The sequence below is a fragment of the Haliotis rubra genome, unplaced genomic scaffold (assembly GCF_003918875.1).
Source record: "Haliotis rubra isolate DU_JTF1 unplaced genomic scaffold, ASM391887v1 Scf1979, whole genome shotgun sequence".
Lineage (NCBI taxonomy): Eukaryota > Metazoa > Mollusca > Gastropoda > Lepetellida > Haliotidae > Haliotis > Haliotis rubra.
Window position 1 is genome coordinate 3,311 of NW_025765979.1, and position 19,912 is coordinate 23,222.

Here is a 19,912-nt window from a genome sequence, read left to right on the forward strand (position 1 = left end):
TAAGAAGCTGCAGCACTAACGAAGGACAACAATATATACGTCGTACATAGAGTGAGGGAGTCATGTTATAGCGGGAACTAGGGCTACAATAGCGTGGGGAAGCTTTAGTTAACTACACTATGTTTAAGATCAGATTATAATCCGTGAAGCCTGTAGTATAGATACAATGGATTGAGACTGAATGTTGATGAGTTGATGCTTAACACTTGTACATATGCCTTTCCATCCTTATTCTGATCATCACTTGCTTGATAACGGGGTTACAACAGAAACGTCGCTGTATTAAAGAAGTTGAACATCCATACATTGTTATCCTTCCTTAACCATACAACTGGTCGCCATCGGCTCCAAAGAGAAACTGAATGTACAGTATGTTTATTTCATTGTACTGCAGTAGGTGGTTGGCTTTGAATGAAATAATAAAAAATTAACGCTACGAACGGAACCCAGAGTCCCACGCATTACAATATCTTAAGGGAACTGACAACGTAAGTTCAAAAGTTTACATTATTACAGTTATGATCAATGTGAGCACAAATCTAATATTTGTCACAGGGAAAATAACCCTTTGTGTATACCAGTGTACCATTATAAGGAGATAGCAGATAATGCAGGTCTTACAGTGAAACCCAGGGTCAGGACAACCGGGACTCGAACCAACGATAATAGTTTTCTCGCACGCCTGATCATAACATCCTTGAAAATCTGGGTTAGAATTGGTCTTTAGCCACTCATACATGTCATGAGATTGATTGGTCAGACTCGCTATCGTTCTTGACACGTCATCGTTTCCAATTATTTTTTTAGATCGATGCTCATGATGTCGATCACTGGAGTGGAGTGAGTGAGTTTAGTTTTACGCCGCACTGAGCACTATTCCAGCAATATGGGGAGTGGTCTGTAAATAATCGAGTCTGGACGAGACAATCCAGTGATCAACAGCATGAGCACCGATCTGCGCAATTGGGAACCGATGACATGTGTTAACCAAGTCAGCGAGTCTGACCACCCGACCCCGTTAGTCGCCTCTTACGACCAGCATAGGTTACTGAAGGTTCATTCTAACCCGGACCTTCACGGGTGTCGATCACTGGATCGTCTGTTTACAGACTAGAGACACATAGTTTGAATATCAAACATCAAACATACAAACCTAAGGGAAACAACTCTGTACAGGAACTTGATTTTTACTGATGAAACGATGGTGATCATTGTCTTCTTTGTACACGTACAACCGCTCACGAGATTTTCCATTACCTGGTGTCAGTTAAAGCAACTTTACTACATTAATGCTAGACAATACATGGCTGATTCCTTTTCTCTTCCTTGTTCTGTGGTCCAAGTATAACTGTAGTGACAATTTATTCCCAATCCAGAAACATCCCACTCTTTAAAGCATCACAGATATGGTATCAATGCATATTTCTTTATTTAAGTAGAATGAACTCTGTGGGTGAAACTCGGCGTGTACATATATCAGCCTTCAGCCAAAACATTAGTTGTGCCCCAACCGTGACCATCTCGTATTATTCCGGCACAAGCCATCAACATGCCATGAACATCAGAACTACGTTAAACAAGAGTGATTGAATTAAGATTTAATGTCACATCGGCAGAGTTTCATCCATATCGTGAAGAAACAATTTTGACATTGATAAAGAATATGTGTATATGATAAAACATGTCGCCAAAGTACAATAAAACACCTAAACAATCACAGGTAAATAAAAACTAGCATGTTAAGCTAAAACAAATAGCATTTTGGACAATACAGTATGAAAACACTGGCTATAGATCGCCAACTGGGGACCATGGACGTTAGAGCCCAATGTTGATTTGTTATTAACAGATGTAATATTATTGCTTTGAAACTTGAAGTGAATTATAATTATTATTTTCTAAAAAATGTTTGAAAAGCGCACGTACAATCTCCAAAGCATGCCCGCAAGATCGTCAGAAATACACACAATTAGAAATCCGTTATAAAACAAACGCACGTGCGTGTTTTTGTATACCTGACCGTCCATGGCATTATCCTTATAAATAAAAGTAACCACATGAGGCAAGACAATTCTGTTAGGTATATCCTGTGTACTTTAGACATGACGATACATAATTTTGATAGATATTTAAACAATCATACAATGCCCCAAAACGACTTAAGTACTTGCGATTACTTATATCAAAGTACATGCAATCATCACGCGCGTTCTGATTGGTTTGTCATATTTTCGCACACAACACAGCGTCGAGAGGGCACGAGTATTCCTGGAGTTTACGGAAAGGGGCGAATGGTGACGAATGGTTGTGCCCAAATATACCTCTTTCAACAATATCATTTTCCATGGAAGCTCATTCCAAGCGTGTTAATCTCATTAAACGTAACAGAAACAAGGCTAATATATAGTGAACTATTAATCGTTCGACATAAGTGACTTTATCGTTTCATTTATTCAGCCATACATGATTGTCAAACAACGGGTGAACTTCAATATTGATCGTATGAGTCGTATCATGAAGCGGTCATAAAATCCAGATTATTGCATCGTCGAGGCACAATAATACTGATGTGACAAAGTGAACAAAATAGAAACATTTAATACTGGTCGTTGCAATCGTCACCACTCGCCCCTTTCCCAAACCTCAATAAGAGTTGGTAAAGATAGCTTTCATGGCTTTCTAGGCCATATATACGCTTAAGACGATAATATCTGATGCTCAGAGTAGCGTCCCTTCTGCGAAGTCAGGTGAACGACCGGCTGACAACGACCTCGGTCCAAAATAATGTACAACTTGACACAAAACATCAGCAACCGTGATGACATATCAGGTTTAGTTGCATTTCCTGTCCTACCTGGGATTTCTGTATATACAAGGGCTAAGGTTACCGCGTGTCATCTCGCAAACAAAAACGAAAATGGCTATAAACTGCCCATATGTTTTCGTTCAGTCTACCGGTGAATTGGTTATACAAATACTAAATAATATAACACACGGAAAGCTGATGGAATGGTCGGAATAAAATATAAAAGAAACAATTATTATATCAGAAATGAAAATGTTATTTTAGTTGGATTATTTACTGTATATATTTGAAATAAGAATGACCATAATGTAATTATGTTCACGTAACCATTTATGTAAACAATATTGAACATTTCAATTTAACTAATACAATATGTTAAGAACAAAAGTTGAGATAAACGATGAACTGTTTTCATAAAAATTAAAAATGTTGCTAGATGCAGATTGATTGCAAAAAAACAAGCATAGTCACGACACTGTGTATTTGGCAACCTTGGCAATTACAATTCACTAAATTTTCTGATAAAAGAAGCATTCTATGTAGTATGTATTTCACTTCAAGTAGAAATCGTCGGATAGGCGAGGTTTCCGGATATCCTTGGTCCGGAAAAGTGTGCGTCCCCTAAATGTGTGTAAAGTTCCATTTCCCGGAAGTTGGTGTCTAACGACTGTATATTCACGCCCACAACGCGATCAGAGGATTATTTGCATCTGTTGAATTTGCCGTGTCAAGTTGTCCCTGTAACGTTTCTCTAGTTCACGGATGGCTGCAGTCAGTTTGTGAGAGGTATTCTGCTCATCTGTTGCTCTTGCACATGCGTACTTTGTATCTTGCCTATTGCCCTAAACAGGTCTTGTATTTGATCATTCGCCATCTTTGATTGTGTCCAAATGTTGACAAGCACGGGAGGGTTGTAGCAGAACTGGAGAAATTCTTTCAGGAAACTGGGAATGTTCTTGAGATATCCCTTCAAAGTGATATCGTCATCTAGTGTTGTGAACACAAGCACTATTTTGTGTGATATTGGCTTCCTAGCAATTGCGCTGGCATGTTTGAAGAGCAGTTCCTCTTCATATGTCATTGGCGATGCCTTGACAACAAGCAAGAAAGCATCAGTGGAACTTGCCCTGCTCACCAACTCCTCAACAGTAGTCTGAATGTTCTGTCTGTTGTGCAAGGAAAAACCTGGTGTGTCCATTATCTGAAATGTCCTGTTATCCACGCTTGCCCGTTTCTTTTGACATACTGTTGTAGGTTTGAGTAATCCAGCTTCGAACAGTTTCTCGCCTGCAATTGTATTGGCAAGGAGACTTTTCCCTGTCTTAGCGTAGCCCAGGAGCACAACACGCACGGTTTCTGTGGGAACTGAAACACAAATGCGAACATTTATTTCAGTGAGTAGTCATCAGCGAGCTGCATTTTGCCTTTGAAGAAGGCAACATGCAAATTAATAATATTTTAGCTATAAACTCACAACACTGAAATGAAAAGGCATCAGCCGATAATTTACAATACGCGTTATGATACAATTCTTGTTTTCACAGGTATGACATAATCTGTGATACTAACCTTCATCGCGTTCGTAGATCCTCCATATCGGAGTCGGAATTGCCTTCAGCTTGTCCTGAATTGTCTCAGTTTGTGAGGTGTGGCGGATACCATGATGTGCTTAAACTGTGTCAAGTCCTGACGAGACTGGCGGAAAGATTCTATAGTCTCGATTGTCACTTCATCTGGGGCATGGCTGAAAGTAGGCATATTCACACTCCTTATCTCTGACCATCCCATCACACAGAGATTGCGTGTTAGAATGTTCGTTAGCAATAAGACCCAACACTAGGCTAAGCCACTAAACCTGCTGAATATACAAAGTACCTAGCATGTATGATCACTTAGCCCCAGTCAACACATTCTTGAAGAACGAAGCTATATGCAAAACAACCAGCTCAATATTTCATGCCCTTTACAATAATTCATTTGCTCTGATGGAGCAAATTACCTCTAGTATACAAACCTACTTTCTTTTGGTCTTTTCCTCCATGCTGTCACAGATGAGTAGTGTCTTCCCCTGCGTTCCAGTCTTTGGGCAGCTTCGAACGTGAACACAGTTTTCCCAGGTTGTGATTCAGGCACGTCTAATGGTTGGTGCAGATCAATATTGTCAAGTAACATTGACAACTGTTCTTTCTTCAAAACCCAGAACGCTCCGACTTCACTTCCTTTAGATGACATTGGGATCCTTGTTCTTGCAACTGCGGCTGTTAAAGCAGTCTTCAGTCTTTCAAATTTCGAATCGTTCATGTACTTTTGATTAGGAAAGCACGATTCAATTACCATAGACTTTCTCTTATGAACGGTATTGTGAAAGTTTTTCTTTTTGAGATATAGTTTTTCCTCGGTGGCCAAAAAGATAAGATTGAACTTTTCTGCTGTGTATTTTCCAAGAATTACCCTCATGCGGCGAGCCAATTCAGCATTATACTGTTCAATGCCATCAAATGCCTCAGATGCGAAAGATATATAAAATGGGAAGGCACCTTCGTGTAATGATTATTACGTCACAGTGCAAAATATCAGGAGGTTTGCTACTTGGCAAGTTTAAGGTTGTTGCAAGCGACGGACCAAATACAGCAAATCCCCTCCATTGTATGTCAACAGTTCAGCAACTCGTTTCACCACATGCGGACGTTCCTTCTTGAGAGTCCCAACAAAGTTCAGTGGTAGCATTGCCTGATCTGCGTTAGTAAAGAAGTATGCAGTTAAGAGTATTAGACACATACATGTCAGTCAAGTATTATCAGGTGCTATACTGTCTTGACAGTGTCCATACAGAGTCTTTAAATTTGTCGATATGGATTTGACTATCAACACTCCATCCTCTATAACTCCAGCACGATCATTTTGTGAAAGACCCCTTGTGTAGGTATTCCAACACGTTAGCCCTGGGGTATATAGAGCATGACAACAATTATAACGCGAACTAAAGGTGGCATTAGGGGTCGTTCATAACTTATGGTTTGGGTGTGGAGTGTGGGGTGTGTTGATGATGATGATTATTATGGAGAGGCATGTACAATGTGAGTGACCCCACCATCCCCACCACCCTAAAATTTATGAACAAAGAGACCCCTGCATGTCATGTACAAAATTGATGACACCCCACCACACACCTCCCTAGAACAATACCCGTGAAGGTTCGGGTTAAAATGAACCTTCAGTAACCCATGCTTGTCGTAAGAGGCGACTAACGGGATCGGGTGGTCAGGCTCGTTGACACATGAAATCGGTCCCATTTGCGCAGTGCGATGCTCATGCTGTTGATCACTGGATTGTCTGGTCCATACTCGATTATATATAGACCAATTCCATATAGCTGGAATATTGCTGAGTGCGGCGTAAAACTAAACTCACGCACTCACTCACTCACTCACCCCTAGAACAAAATGGGTGACCTCTCCTTACAATCATCATGAACAAGGATGCGGCTGTGCACGGCACGATAAAGAACTTTTAGACTGTTGAATTCTTAGACTTCTGGACTGTGACGATTTCGGTACATTATGTAGACATGTACAACAAAGCGATAGCCTTTGTCATCAGGGGTCCCTTTGTTAGCCTGAATTGTCATGTGTCAGTTTCTCTGCGACTTTTAACTGGTTAAACCTAAACTATCCCTTCTAAATCTTGGAATTACTGATTATGCATGCATGAATCATTTAAGTGTATTATGTTTTCATTAGAGATAGAGCGTCGGTGAATATGCGTAAGGAGTCGGTTATTCTATACCTTGTGAAAAATATGCATGAGCAGCATCGAAGCTGTCACCATAGTAGTAGGTAGTTGGCGGAAATGGATCACTGCATGGTAATGTCAGCCGGTGTATGTCTCTGTCTGTATCTGACCCTGAAGTTGATATGAACATGCTTATGAAACGAAGTTGCGAGGCTTGAGTATACGTGTTATACAACAATTTGTCTTTCTTTCTGATGGGGAGTTTTGGGTCCAGGGAAACGTAGGATCCAAATATCCTATGTTTGACTCCAAATGAAGAGTAGCAGTTCTTTAGGGTTTTGACAAACTGACAAACGGATAAAGAAAGATACGTACAATTCTCCGAAAGCACTCGGTATCATCGTAATTTCTGCAATGATTCATAAACACATGCTCATGATGCGCGTGGGTATTCGACGTTGATTTTATGAACGATAATTTGTGACCTTGGAAGTGTTTTCCACAAGTAACCTTTTTCATGTGCATAAAGAAACAGTTTTGCAAGAACTGGAGTTCAACTGGTGCCAAATGGGGTGGCTTCTTGTCTAAATGGCTTACCCCAAAATGTAACCTAGACGTCATAAATGAAGAATAACATGTAACAACTTTACTAAGAGTGTTACATATTTGTCAATCTCATCTCTAAATAATGTACATAGATATAAAGCTATCAGCGCAGTACATTAACATCACAGGAGATAAATACATTTGCTAACTCTACCAATAATGTTTCTATAATAAGGTAAGAAAACTATTTTGAATATATTTCTTATATACAAAAAAGATCTGGTATTCCATATGGTATTCCATTCTGAATTCATAGGTTGCTCTTAACTAACTGCTTGTCCATGAGTACATAATTCGGGATGCAGACATGTTATGTCAAAATAATGCACTAAAATGCAGACAACTCCAAACAGTGGCAGCACTTTGGGAAATATACTGAACCACAAAGAAAATGTCGCACCGATGGCGGTTCCTTAAAAACACACACTTTCATTCAGTCTAATAAACAATCAAAACGGAGGATTGAGTTCAAACGTGACAAATTACGGGTTAACACTAATCTCTTTCGGGAATCACATTTAGAGTTCACACAAACAAAATCACCAAAAATGGTACCATTAAGATACCCCCAAAGTCAGTATTATGTGTGGCCGGTATGGGCAACGATGAAAGGGTAGTGAATTAGCTGATTGATGAAAGCAATAGGCAACTTTTGGGTCCATACTCTGTGAAATGCCTGCTCGAATCCAGCAGCAGTTGTCGGCCTTGGTTGGAGGTCATTCAGTCTTCTTTGAATCTCGTCCCAATGGTGTTCTACTGGGCTCAAATCCGGACTGAGTGCAGCCTTTAGTGTAGGGCTTGGATGCCATGTCGTCTTGGGAAGTCCAATGTCACTCTGGCAGTGTGGGCACGAGCGTTGTCTTGCTGGAACGTCCAAAATGTGGTACAAAGTGGGATCTTTATAGCGAGTAGCTGTCACGTCACTTCATCATCCTGACCGAGATTCTGGAACAACTCGGTGCCAGTTATCGGGTTCAGACCGACTGCACCCTACACTATGATGCTCTTGGACCACACCACGAGTCTCTTTCAACAATACACTCATTGAAAACGGTTCCCCACGCCTTCATCCAGTCCTCACTCTGTCATCGACAGTCGAAACACAATACCGGCTTTCATGAGAGAAAAGCACAGTTCCCCATTGTCGATAACGCCAATTTCGATGCTGAGCTGCTCCATTGAAATCTGGGTTTGATGGTGTGGAGCGGTGAGGACACGACTACGATATGATCTGCACAACAGCTGAGCAAAACGTCTACGCACTGTATCGGCACTGATGTAGTCTGTTGTGAGCCCTGTCCCAAGACTTGGTTCCTCTGGCTCAAGATGTGTGTACCTACAGTTGGCTCAGGAACTGTGAACAGTTGACGTATGACGTGCACGAAGTCTTCGCCTTAAAGATCTATGTATCGTCAAGTTTCGCTCGAGATCTAGGTCGTAGTATATCATATTCAATAAGACCAGACTATATATACATGTATATGAGGTGGAGTCTCTACATACTCTCGTCTTATTGAATTTACCACGTCCCGGACCAAGACCCGATTCTCGCGGAAGCCGCGGTGGCTGCGTTGGACGACTGACTTTTTTTGTATGCTGGCGATTAGGTGCCGGCACTGAGGGTGTGGGTTTCGAATCCCGCATGGGGATTCAACCCAACAAAAGTACTACAATGTGTACTTTACCGCGAAAGTGCAATCCCAAATATAACATATGTTATGAGACCCGATTCGTTCAGTATTTCGTTTTACATTTCTGACATAAAGTTATACCGAGGAATCACTTACAGAAAATCAACACTTTCATGTGATGTCGAATAAGATGAATATAAGGATACTGTAATGCGTCTAATAAATCTAAATTCATAAGATTTCTTATTTATTTATCACGGTGGTGGTGGTGGTGGTTATATGAGATAACATTATGTCCTATGATAACTACACTTCATTCTGTGTTCAAACTGATTGCTGCGGATCGATGATATTTCTGATTGTGCTAGTGTAACCCGATGATGTTGATCATAGCATCTACCGTTGGATTCTCTGTGTTGACTCAAGTCTGATAGATGATTAGATAAAGCACCGAGGATAGATTACAATGAACCAGCTGATTATGCATGTGTTAACAGTGTATCATATACCCTGTAGAAAGATTCGTGGCAATCAAGAGATTTGCACAGGTAATATATATTAAACTAGACGCCAAAACCTGAATATAATAGAAGTGATTTCTGTCTATTCCTACTCATCATTAATCTTCTTGGCAAATTTACACAGGAGAAAAGCTCAGACGACATGACTAGGAAAACCCAGGTCTCCCAGTTTCAACTTCAATGCTCCAAATGTGAATAACCCACGAAAGACCTGTGTTCCGTGAACGGATGTGGGATTTCCTCTGACGTATCCTCTAATAGGAGTCACATTGCGATAAGTCAACATTAGATGCAGTGCTCTCGCTATCCTAACGACACATGAGTATGCCCGCTGTTGACTAGGTGTAGAAACGCTGCAGGTGAGAATGTAGTTTGAATTCCACAATTTGAATTCATTTATTCTACATTATAAACTCAAACAGAGCCACTGGCGCAGTTGTATTTCTATTAAGAAATCATTTATTTTGTGTGAATGTGAGTGTTAATATGTTTATGAGGTACTGACAAAAATATTAACAAATTCAACACCTACAACAAAGTTGATCATTCAACAAAATGGTAACTTCGTGCAGATGACATTTTCATCTATTTTGACAAAACTCTAAGGGCCGTTTGAAGACGACATGTCAGTTACAGGTGTTCCGCTTTAGACTTCATCCCCATCAGCCTGCGCTTGTCACACGAATCGACTGATTTGATTGCATGTTTTGCTTGATGACTTAGTTGAAACAGTCATGGAATGGCAGCGTCGGTTCTGGACTATTTGTCTATTTGTCTATTTGTCTACTTGGTCGATGTTGGTTGGTTGTTGTGTTTCTTTAACGCCGCAATAACAGAATTAATCCAGCTTCATTGCAGCTGTTTGTAGATAATCGAGTCTGGACCAGACAGTCCAGTGATCAACAGCATGAGCACTGATCTTCGCATTTGGGATACGATGACATGTGTCAACCACGTCAGCGAGCCTGACCACCCGATCCCGTTAGTTGCCTCTTATGGGTTGCTGAAGGTCAATTCTAGTCCGAATCTTCACGGATCTATTTGGTAGAGGTTCATTGAGGCATTCAGTAAAGGGCTTTCATGAGTGGGAACAGTTTAGTTTATAAATGAATTACTTCAACAGCGTACAATCAGTTGCATGAATCTTTTTGGGAAAGCTTTCAAAAAGTTGTATGCATATGTAGGGGACGTTTCCACTTTCGACACAAAGAGTGACATGTAAGATGTCCGATGGAAACCATTATTTTGACATGCACCATATGTTAATGTTAATAATAATATTCTTCGGATATGCATTGCATGCGTTTCTGGTAGGTGTTAACTGTGCAACAGGAAATGCGAACATGTTTCGGGAACACTGGGTGTCATAACTTGATCATTCACAAACACATACTCAACATATAGTGGGGAATCGACTCCACTCTGGTCGGACATGTTTTACGATAACAGAACGAATTGTGTCGTTGTAACGTGACAAGAGCAACGCTTCAGACACTACAACACTTCAAGCGACACTTGAAGTTGTTCGAAGAGATAATTCCCGAGTTTATCTATATTTAGGGCTAACCGGCCAAGCAAAGCTGGCTTGAGGAGGAAGGTCAACTGTTAAATGTCACGAATAAGTCAGTTGAAGTCTTCCTTTGTGTACTTATGAAACATACACTCTTCCTTCTGTATGTTTGGTACAATAATGTGAAATCCATTCCTGAGTGTCCCCGCCGTGACACTGCTGGAATATTGCTAACAGCGGCGCAAACTAAACTCACTCACTCCTTCTGCTTGTAAATCAATGTATTAAGGGGCAATCAGTGCTTCTCAAAGACATGTATTTTTGTATTCGCTACCAGTATAGATTCTATAGCGTGAAAATCAACCTTTTGTCATCATGGCCCGCCAAAGCCATCATATTTATACCAAATCTCGAGTATACCATGGATGTTCGGGCAAGTTCGCTATTTGTGCGTTTGTCATACTTTATAAATAAGTACATAAGCTGCCCGATCACAGGACAAACGGTACTGATTCGTTGTATCCGCGCTGCAAGTACGCATGTATACGTCCAATATACGCGGTTCATAGCTCGTGCCTGGAGATCAGCGTATTGCCGTGTATGGAATGAACAAACTTACACAAAACGATTGAGATGAATATGCGGTGGGTATTGTGCGTAAGACTGCGTATGAAAGAAATGTCAATGCGCAAGTCATAAGGAATTAGGATACGCAGAAGTGTGACAGAGTCCTAAGATCCATGAGGAGACGTTGTGTGGCTGTAAGATACCCTACAGGAGGCCAGAACCCTTACTGAAGACCTTAGTCGAAATGTTCTCCACGCTGTGAACTTCATTCTGGAGGGTACCTTGATAAATGACATATAAGTATACACCTTCAATAAAAGCTTCGCAGGTTACAAACGAAACAATCATAGGACTATTGTGCTAATTTCAGCATTTGTTTCATGATTTCAGATAAGATGTTGCTGTGCGTCCTGTGCTTGCTCCTTGCCTGCCTTTCTCTGACTCAAGGGAAACAATTGTACATCTCCTGTAAGCCTTGTGTATGTAGGGTCACACCCAATGGAAAGTTGATCGCCAATTGTAAGGGCAAACATCTATCTAACATCCCCAAACAGATTCCAAATTCAGTATCATACCTGTGTTTGTCTCACAACAGTATTAAGCATCTGCCAGGTGGCTCGTTTCAACGGTTCTCTGCTTTGGAACGTCTTGATCTGTCTTTCAATCAACTGAAAAGATTGGATGTACACACTTTTGCAGGAGCTACAAATCTGCTACATTTGAACCTCAATGGAAACCATCTCCAACTTAACGAATCAGCATATCCAGAGGGCATATTTAGAGAGCAGAAAAATTGCTTACGCTGAACATCGCAAACAACAACAAGATCGCAGATTCAGTATACCCAGATAAAGCGCTTGGTGATCTTACTGCTCTTCAGAGACTTTTCATTGACGGTGTTCGGAATGCCTCGTTTGGGACTGGATTTTTGAAACTGAAGAATCTTACTACGCTGTCGTTATCAGGCAAAAGGGGCCACTGCTCCGTTCAAACCCTGTTGAATACATCATTTCTCTACACTCCATCTGTCAGGAACCTGGACATAAGCAAATGTAGAATCAACTATATTGAAGCAAGTGCATTCTGGCCATTAAGGCAGATTGATACACTCGATGTATCTGACAATCAATATCTAGGGTTTGATCGCATGGGTGAAGCTATATATGGACTTCAAGGAAATTCTTCTCTAAGAGTTTTAAAGATCAACAGAATAGTGAAAACATTTGCCATTGGGGTTCACCTAAAGAAACACAATACGATATATTTCAGTGATCTTAATTTAAAAGAGATTCATATTGGTGCAAATAGATTGGAACTCATAGACCAGGAATGCATTGGTCACATGAAAACAGTGGAAATAATATCCATGAATCACAATAGAGTGACATTCGGATCCTTTCTCCTGAGTCTCAATACACTGACAAATCTGCGGAAAATGTATGCTTATAACCAGTATTCATCTAATATCCCCTTCAATCAAGTTGATGCAATTAGAGGCACAATCCTCTCCCCAAACCGCTGCCCTCATCTGAACCACAGCCAATGGTTCAATATTCACATAACAGCATCCATGCCTGTGAACAATGTGAGGCACATTGCAGTAATGGCCTTTCGTACCGTAACCATCATAATAGTCCCTATAATGATGCAAAAAATGACCAAACCAGTATCTTAGGTCTTGTTTTTCATATACCACTACCTCCAAATGCAACCTATGTAAATGTTAGCAACAGCAAATTGAACTATGATATTGTTGAGCTCAACTTTCTAACAAACCAATTTAAAACTATTGACATTTCACACAATGTCTTTCCAAACTGGATAGGTCCAATAAATGAAAGTCAAACATTTGAATATTTAGATCTCTCAGACAATTACTGTAAATATGTATCTCACAGATTTTTTATGTATGCTGATGGACTAAAAGTCTTAAATATAAGTCGAAATTACCTATCAGTGTCCCTTCTAGCGGACACAAATGGGCAGATATTTGGCAACCAAACAAACTTGGAAGTCATACGAATCTCACACAATCTTATTCGGGAACTGCCGTCATTAATATTTAGAAGACTTACCAGACTTGAGGTTATTGATTTAAGCTGGAACATGATGGCCTCCTGGAACATTGAAATTAGGCACATGCCGCACCTCCATACCTTAGACATCTCCGGAAACAGGTATGAAGGCATTCCAACACACCTGACAAATCAAATTGACTATATCATGAGTAATAGAAACGACACTTTTCATCTCAGCATCAAGGGTAACATCTTGAAATGTGATTGTTCGACACTGGAGTCATTAGAATGGATTACAAGGCCGTTTATTTCCATTGAAGATCCTGGCAGCACAAAATGCACCTTATCAGATGGGGAAACCATTTCATTTATAGATATAGAAAATGTTAAAGCCAAGCTCCAAGTACGTTGCAAAATAGTTATTCCCCTCCTGTCTTCAGCAGTAGTAGAATACTGCTTTCCATGTTGATATTTGGAGCTGGTATGGTGTACCGATATCGATGGAAGCTACGCTATCTGTACTACACCACAAGACGGAAGTACAGGGGGTATCAAAGACTTGGACAAGAAGAAGACCATTTTACTTATGATGCCTTTGTTTCCTATGCTGAGGCAGACAGAGGTTTCGTCGTTGAAGAAATGCGGGCTGTTCTAGAGAGAACCTACGGCTTGAGGTTGTGCATCCATGACCGTGACTTCATGGTTGGTGAAGCCATCACCGCCAACATCATCAATGCTATTCAGTCAAGCAGGAAGACCATTGCTGTTTTGTCACCTAGCTTTGCAAAGAGCTCCTGGTGTGACTATGAAGTTCACATGGCCAAGTTGGAGAGCATCCACACTGGAAGAGATGTCCTGTGTGTGTTGTGGTATACCGATGTACCGGACACTAGAATCCTCAGTAGAGATATTCGGGACATGATTGAGTATGATACGTATATTAAGTATCCTACACAAGAAAATGACAAAGAAGAGTTTTGGACGAAAATCAAAGCTGCAATCAGCTTTTAAGACTGATGCATCTGACGTTAAATGCTTTTGTATGATGAGATTAAGTGTGATCAGTCCAGCTGGCATCAGTTTCTTGGATATTAAAAGACTTGATCGGATTGTCAGCAATACAGGCAAACATGTGCAGCTCACATGACATATATACAGTTCTACTCATTGAACTTGAACATGATTCACTCATACTTCCCACGAATGGTGATTGGAAGTGTAGGAGACATCGAGGATCAAAATGCGTAACATGCTAAATTATAAAAGTGGAAACACTTATTACGAGACACAACTTGTCTGTGGGGAATGGGAACCTGTTTTAAACTATGTATAATAATCGAAGGTTGTTAAAGAATTATCCAACAAAGTTACATCCATACCCAAGTGTCCTCAAAGGAGGGAAGTGCGTATGAATACAAATTTGAAATAATCGTCACGATTGCATACAGCTTGGCGAGCTGCTTGGTGAGGGTCAGGTTGTGATTGTGTTGATGCAGAGTGCTTGCTTATGATAGCAGGAATGACATGTTGGGCCAAACAGGATTATTGCCGGCTTCAGCCGTCTACAAATGACTAATTTCATCTCCGTGGATTAACAAGCGGCGACGTTTAACCAGCACACGTGACACTGTAACATAAGAAAGTTTGAGACTCAAATGTTTAGTTAGCTAGTTCAGCCCATCTACCTGACTGGATTTCTTACAAAACTGACCAAATTGTTCAATAGGTATTTCAACAGCATCCGCACGTTACTGTCAATCTAGCACACTTTTGTACATATATGCTTTTCACGAATGGAAATATATCCCAGATACGCTCTTTAGATAATCTCTTTTCATGCACGTTGTTTTCAGTGAATGAGTGAGTGAGTGAGTTAAAATATAAAGTCACTTTGGCAATATTTCAGCCATATCGTGACTTCAGTGAATGAACAGGGATAGGGAAACAAGTTGTTACAGTTAATGTCAACACCTCTCCCATGTAACATGTCATATAGTTCGAATTGTAATGTCACTGCATGCTTTATATTATTGTGTTAATTAACAATTGTATGTAAAACAGAAACACTCATGTATTGTGTATTTGTATTTTAGTTAAATCTATCAAATGAACACATATGTAAGTAACTGGTCATGATCAGCTACAAGTTTTTATTTCGGAATAATTCATTGCACTGAGGATAATGTGCAAATTCAAGTTACTTAAGTATTTGAAGCTTTTAAAAGTTGTGACTTTGTGGTAATATTTTCAGAAGTGTGAATTATCCTTTTTCATTCATAATGCTGTCCATATTATAGCAATAGGAATAATATTCAGTTACATTAAGCTTCTACAAACAGTATCCGTCTAAATTGATTTGTATATATGGGTTTTCTAACGAATGATTTATATCCATTATATGGCCATCCCTTTGCACAAGATGCAACAAAATTTTGTGTAAATCTATCTACAACAAGGACATTCAATATTATGAGAAACTGGTAACTGATTATGTATTACTTGTATTATGTGAGTAATTTTGTGTCAATGAATGTAACTAAGTAATGAAATAATCCATTCTTGATTAACGTTGTAAATAACCGTAGGAATCAATGAAAGGAAGCATTCGAAAGTAATACCGGGAAGGACAACGGCTGCATATCAGTCAAATGTTCGACACTCGTGTTTCGTGACTGTTTGTTATGTTTCCTGTTTATGTGGTATCACCTGATCAACCCTACCACGTGACTGATGGCGGGGAAGTATTTGGTTCCTTTAAGTATCACTAATAGATAGTACCATTTTGGTTTGTCGAAAACTTGCATTGAAAGATTTTAAAAGCTGTTGGTAATATTGTCATATTTTTAGCTGCAGTGAAATACCCATTTATCACTGATAAGAGTTTCCAGATCATCACCATGGGAATATACATACAGTTAAGATAAGCTTCTACGAACAGTATTCGGTTACATTGATTGTGTACATATGGGTTTTGACGAATGATTTATATCCTTTATTTGGCCATCATTTGCAGAAGATGAAACAAAATCATCAAAATCTATCTATTAAAAGGACATTCAATATTATGTGAAACCTGTAACTAATCATGTGTGGCTTGTATTATGTGAGCAAAATGCATCAGTTCTCGATTACCTTTATAAACAACCGTATGAATCAATGAACGGACACAGTCGGAGTTAATACAAAAAGCAATTCCTTTTGCAAACTTGCCTATTATTTTGTTGGATTAGTTTTTTATGAATTTCTGATGATCAATGATGCTGAATCATGTCCTGTATGTTAAATGCTTTCATACAGTTCAGTTGATATAGAAGGAATTTTCCAGTCTCTTACTTCTATCACTACGTTGATATTGTTGGCTGGTTGTATTCACGCCAGCTAAAGCAACCCGGAAATGAGTATGGCGAAACCATACTACGCTTGGTTTATTGGCCAAGCGGACTTCCTGCTCAGTCCAAATTATATAGCAATGTTTTTACGTGTAACTACCTTATCGGGCCGACACTTTGGTCCGAAATCCGACATAATGAGAGTCCGAGATACAAAACATTTTATTATGACAACAAAGAAGGATTACGTCGGGACCGTGAGTTTAGTCCTGTTTATACAGCAATCCGAGAAAGACAGGGTCCGAGTTTGACAGAGTGCACTGTAGATAATAAGCAAGAAGTGGTTATCCTTTAACAGTGAACCTCTTTAAACTTTAGGCCTTTTTGTACATATTACCTAATGCTGCATAGTTACATTCAAACTCACATTTCGCTTCATGATGCAAGTCATTGCTTCTGTTTCAACATGTCTGTTTCAAAATTTGATCTTTTGTATATTACACTGTGACACATTTATGAACCTTTTTACTCATAACCATCTCCCTTTCTTTCATCAACTCTTCCAAAAGGAAAGAAATGTCCACTTCTTTAAACATCACCTCCATCACTATTGCTCACCCAGTCTCCTGTGTTCATGCATTTAGAATGATAATATCACTAACTGCAAACATTCTGATAATACCGCCACAGTTATAACCACTTTATGCAAAGATTTAGTTTTGTAGTTTCATATTACCTTCCATATATTTCTGTAGCTTACTGTTATCATCAACAGTGCATAGTATGCTCTTATACTGTCACTATTCAGTGTTTGACTCTTTCTTCTGTAGTTCACCGTATATACGGTTTGTACGGGCGTTTTTATTTAATAAACTTTTCAACTCATGGTTGCATTGCTTTGCTTGACAATTTTGTATATGAGATTTACTGGGCAAGGACCTTTTGATGCGTTGCATCAATGTACACTTCCATTGTCTGAGTCAGGAAGTAGACTCTCAAAGTAGGTGACAATATATTGTGATGTGTTTGTAGTAACCGGACTGACCTCTAAAATCAACGTTCATGTTGTTATTTACATGGGCAATCCCTAAGAACTAAATACCTAATAATATCTACATCATGTAAGTAAATAATTTGATCCACAAAAATATGTATCATGTTAAAAGGACACCAATTATTATAATAGATACTGATGGTACTTGTTGCTATTCTTCCGGGTGCTCGGCTATAAGAAAAATAGAAATATTTACTGATCGAGCACGCACGCACTCACGCGGGCACACACGCACGCACGCGCACGCACGCACGCACGCACACAATCACAATCAAACATGCTTACTTATGGAGGCGACGTTAAACCAAGTTGTACTTCAGCTGCAAACTAGAATGTGGGCGGTTCCGTTCCTCGCCACTCAACATCAATGACGTTCACAAATGTTACTTGTTGGTTCCCTGCCTAGCATTCGGCATGACGGGATGAGGACCTGTTGGCTAGGAGACCATACTATACTGAGTCAAAAAAGAAACTTCACAAAATGTAATTTGAAAAATAATGAATAATTTTTTTCCGATGATACATCTATCTATCCGAAATGGGATCCCTATCTTTCGACTCTAGAAAAAACGTTAGCAAAACCCGCTCAAACCCATCCATTCGTCGTGCAAATGATGTAAGTGTCAAATCAGGTTTTGCACATGCAGTCGATCACGTGATCTTCGCATCGAAGTTTTCTTGATATGCACGTGTTTGCATTGGCCTCAAGAACTGAAAAAAACACTTTTAAACCACAGTTCTTACGGTACTTGAAATGCCACGATTGTCAAATGTGCAACGTGAACGTGCCGTTGGCATGTTGCAAGCGGGAAGATCAGTTATTGACGTCGCAAGAGCAATGGGATGCAGCCGTCGTACTGTAAATGACTTGCGAGGCCGTCTACAACAAATTGGCACCACTTCTGATCGCCCAAGGTCGGGTCGTCCACGTGTGACGTCACGAGCAGAAGACCGTCAAATCGTCCTACGTCACCTACGTGGTAGATTTCTGCCGGCTACACGAACCAGGGCTGAGATGTTTAGAGGTTGACTGTCCTAACAGACCATTCGAAATGGGTTGCGCACTGCCAATCTCCATTCTCGACGTCCATATCGTGGGCCAATATTGACGACGTTTCATCAACGTCAACGTCTGCTGTGGGCCCAACGTCACCTCCGATGGACCCAGAGAGACTGGAATCGAGTCGTCTTTAGCGCTGAATCCAGGTTTACCCTCAAATTCGCGGACGGAGACGACGTCTTGAACGGTATGCCCAATGTTGTGTACAGGAAGTCGACAGATTCGGGGGCGGAAGTTGCATGGTGTGGGGTGCTTTCTGTGGGAACAACCGTTCCCGACTTCTGGTCATCCGTGGAAACCTCACAGCTGCTGTTTACCGCGACCAGGTGCTCACCCCTGAACTCGTTCCTTTCATGGCGGCTCATGGCCCAGGTCTACAGTTCCAGCATGATAATGCTCGGCCGCATACCGCGATGTTGACACGAAATTTCCTTCAAAACGCTGGAATCAACGTCATGGACTGGCCATCGAGGTCCCCTGACCTTAATCCAATAGAGCACGTTTGGGATGCACTTGGGACAAGGCTTCGTGGTCTTAGGAACCAACCTCAGAATTTGCAGGAACTTGGCGCTGCCTTGCAAGAGCAATGGCGCAGAATCCCCAACCACGTGTTCACAAGCATCAGGCCGTCGATGAGTAGACGGTGTTTGGCAGTGGTGAATGCGCGGGCAGCCATACACGATATTGAACTGAGAAATTTCGCATTTTTATTCTTGTGACTTGACATTCTGTATACCCATGTTTTGGAACGGCGGTGTAGCCTAATGGAACTGATTATGGCACTGTCAGTGTATCGAGTACATCACACAGATCTCAGCAATGAAATAATAACAATTTAACCATCTTACTATCTCTTGTTCTTTTATAGTGCCCTGAAGAAAGAATGTGAAGTTTCTTTTTGACTCAGTATATATCTGAGTGGAGTATTCACGTTAAACTGCGACCTGGTATCTGGCTGGGCTGTTATCATCAAACCGACGTTAGTAAGGGGGAGGGCAAGCACAATACACAAAACAAACAATCAATTCCGAGTGTCATGTTAGTGTGCGGCCACCAGACGTATCTTAATAAATACGGA

The 19,912-nt window shown here is 40.4% G+C and overlaps 3 protein-coding genes across 3 annotated transcripts; 2 read left to right on the forward strand and 1 right to left on the reverse strand.

The window, feature by feature from the left end:
* Positions 1-3,578: 3,578 nt before the first annotated feature.
* On the reverse strand, positions 3,579-4,457 carry LOC124275045. Its single transcript, XM_046710520.1, has 2 exons — positions 4,376-4,457; positions 3,579-4,171 (listed from the first exon to the last, which is right to left on the reverse strand). Exon 2 carries the CDS (start codon positions 4,002-4,004, stop codon positions 3,579-3,581), a length of 426 nt encoding a protein of 141 aa, XP_046566476.1. The 5' UTR covers positions 4,005-4,171; positions 4,376-4,457.
* A 5,123-nt stretch (positions 4,458-9,580) lies between these two features.
* LOC124275047 (slit homolog 3 protein-like) lies at positions 9,581-13,824 on the forward strand (the record flags this gene model as incomplete). Its single annotated transcript, XM_046710521.1, is given in 4 exon segments — positions 9,581-9,655; positions 11,764-12,163; positions 12,166-12,586; positions 12,868-13,824. Coding segments are annotated over 3 exon segments (1,773 nt in total), but the record flags the coding sequence as incomplete, so codon positions are not given.
* Positions 13,825-13,841: 17 nt separating this feature from the next.
* On the forward strand, positions 13,842-14,744 carry LOC124275048 (toll-like receptor 4; the record flags this gene model as incomplete). The annotated part of the gene is made up of 1 exon (XM_046710522.1): positions 13,842-14,744. A coding segment is annotated over one exon (561 nt), but the record flags the coding sequence as incomplete, so codon positions are not given.
* Positions 14,745-19,912: the final 5,168 nt, after the last annotated feature.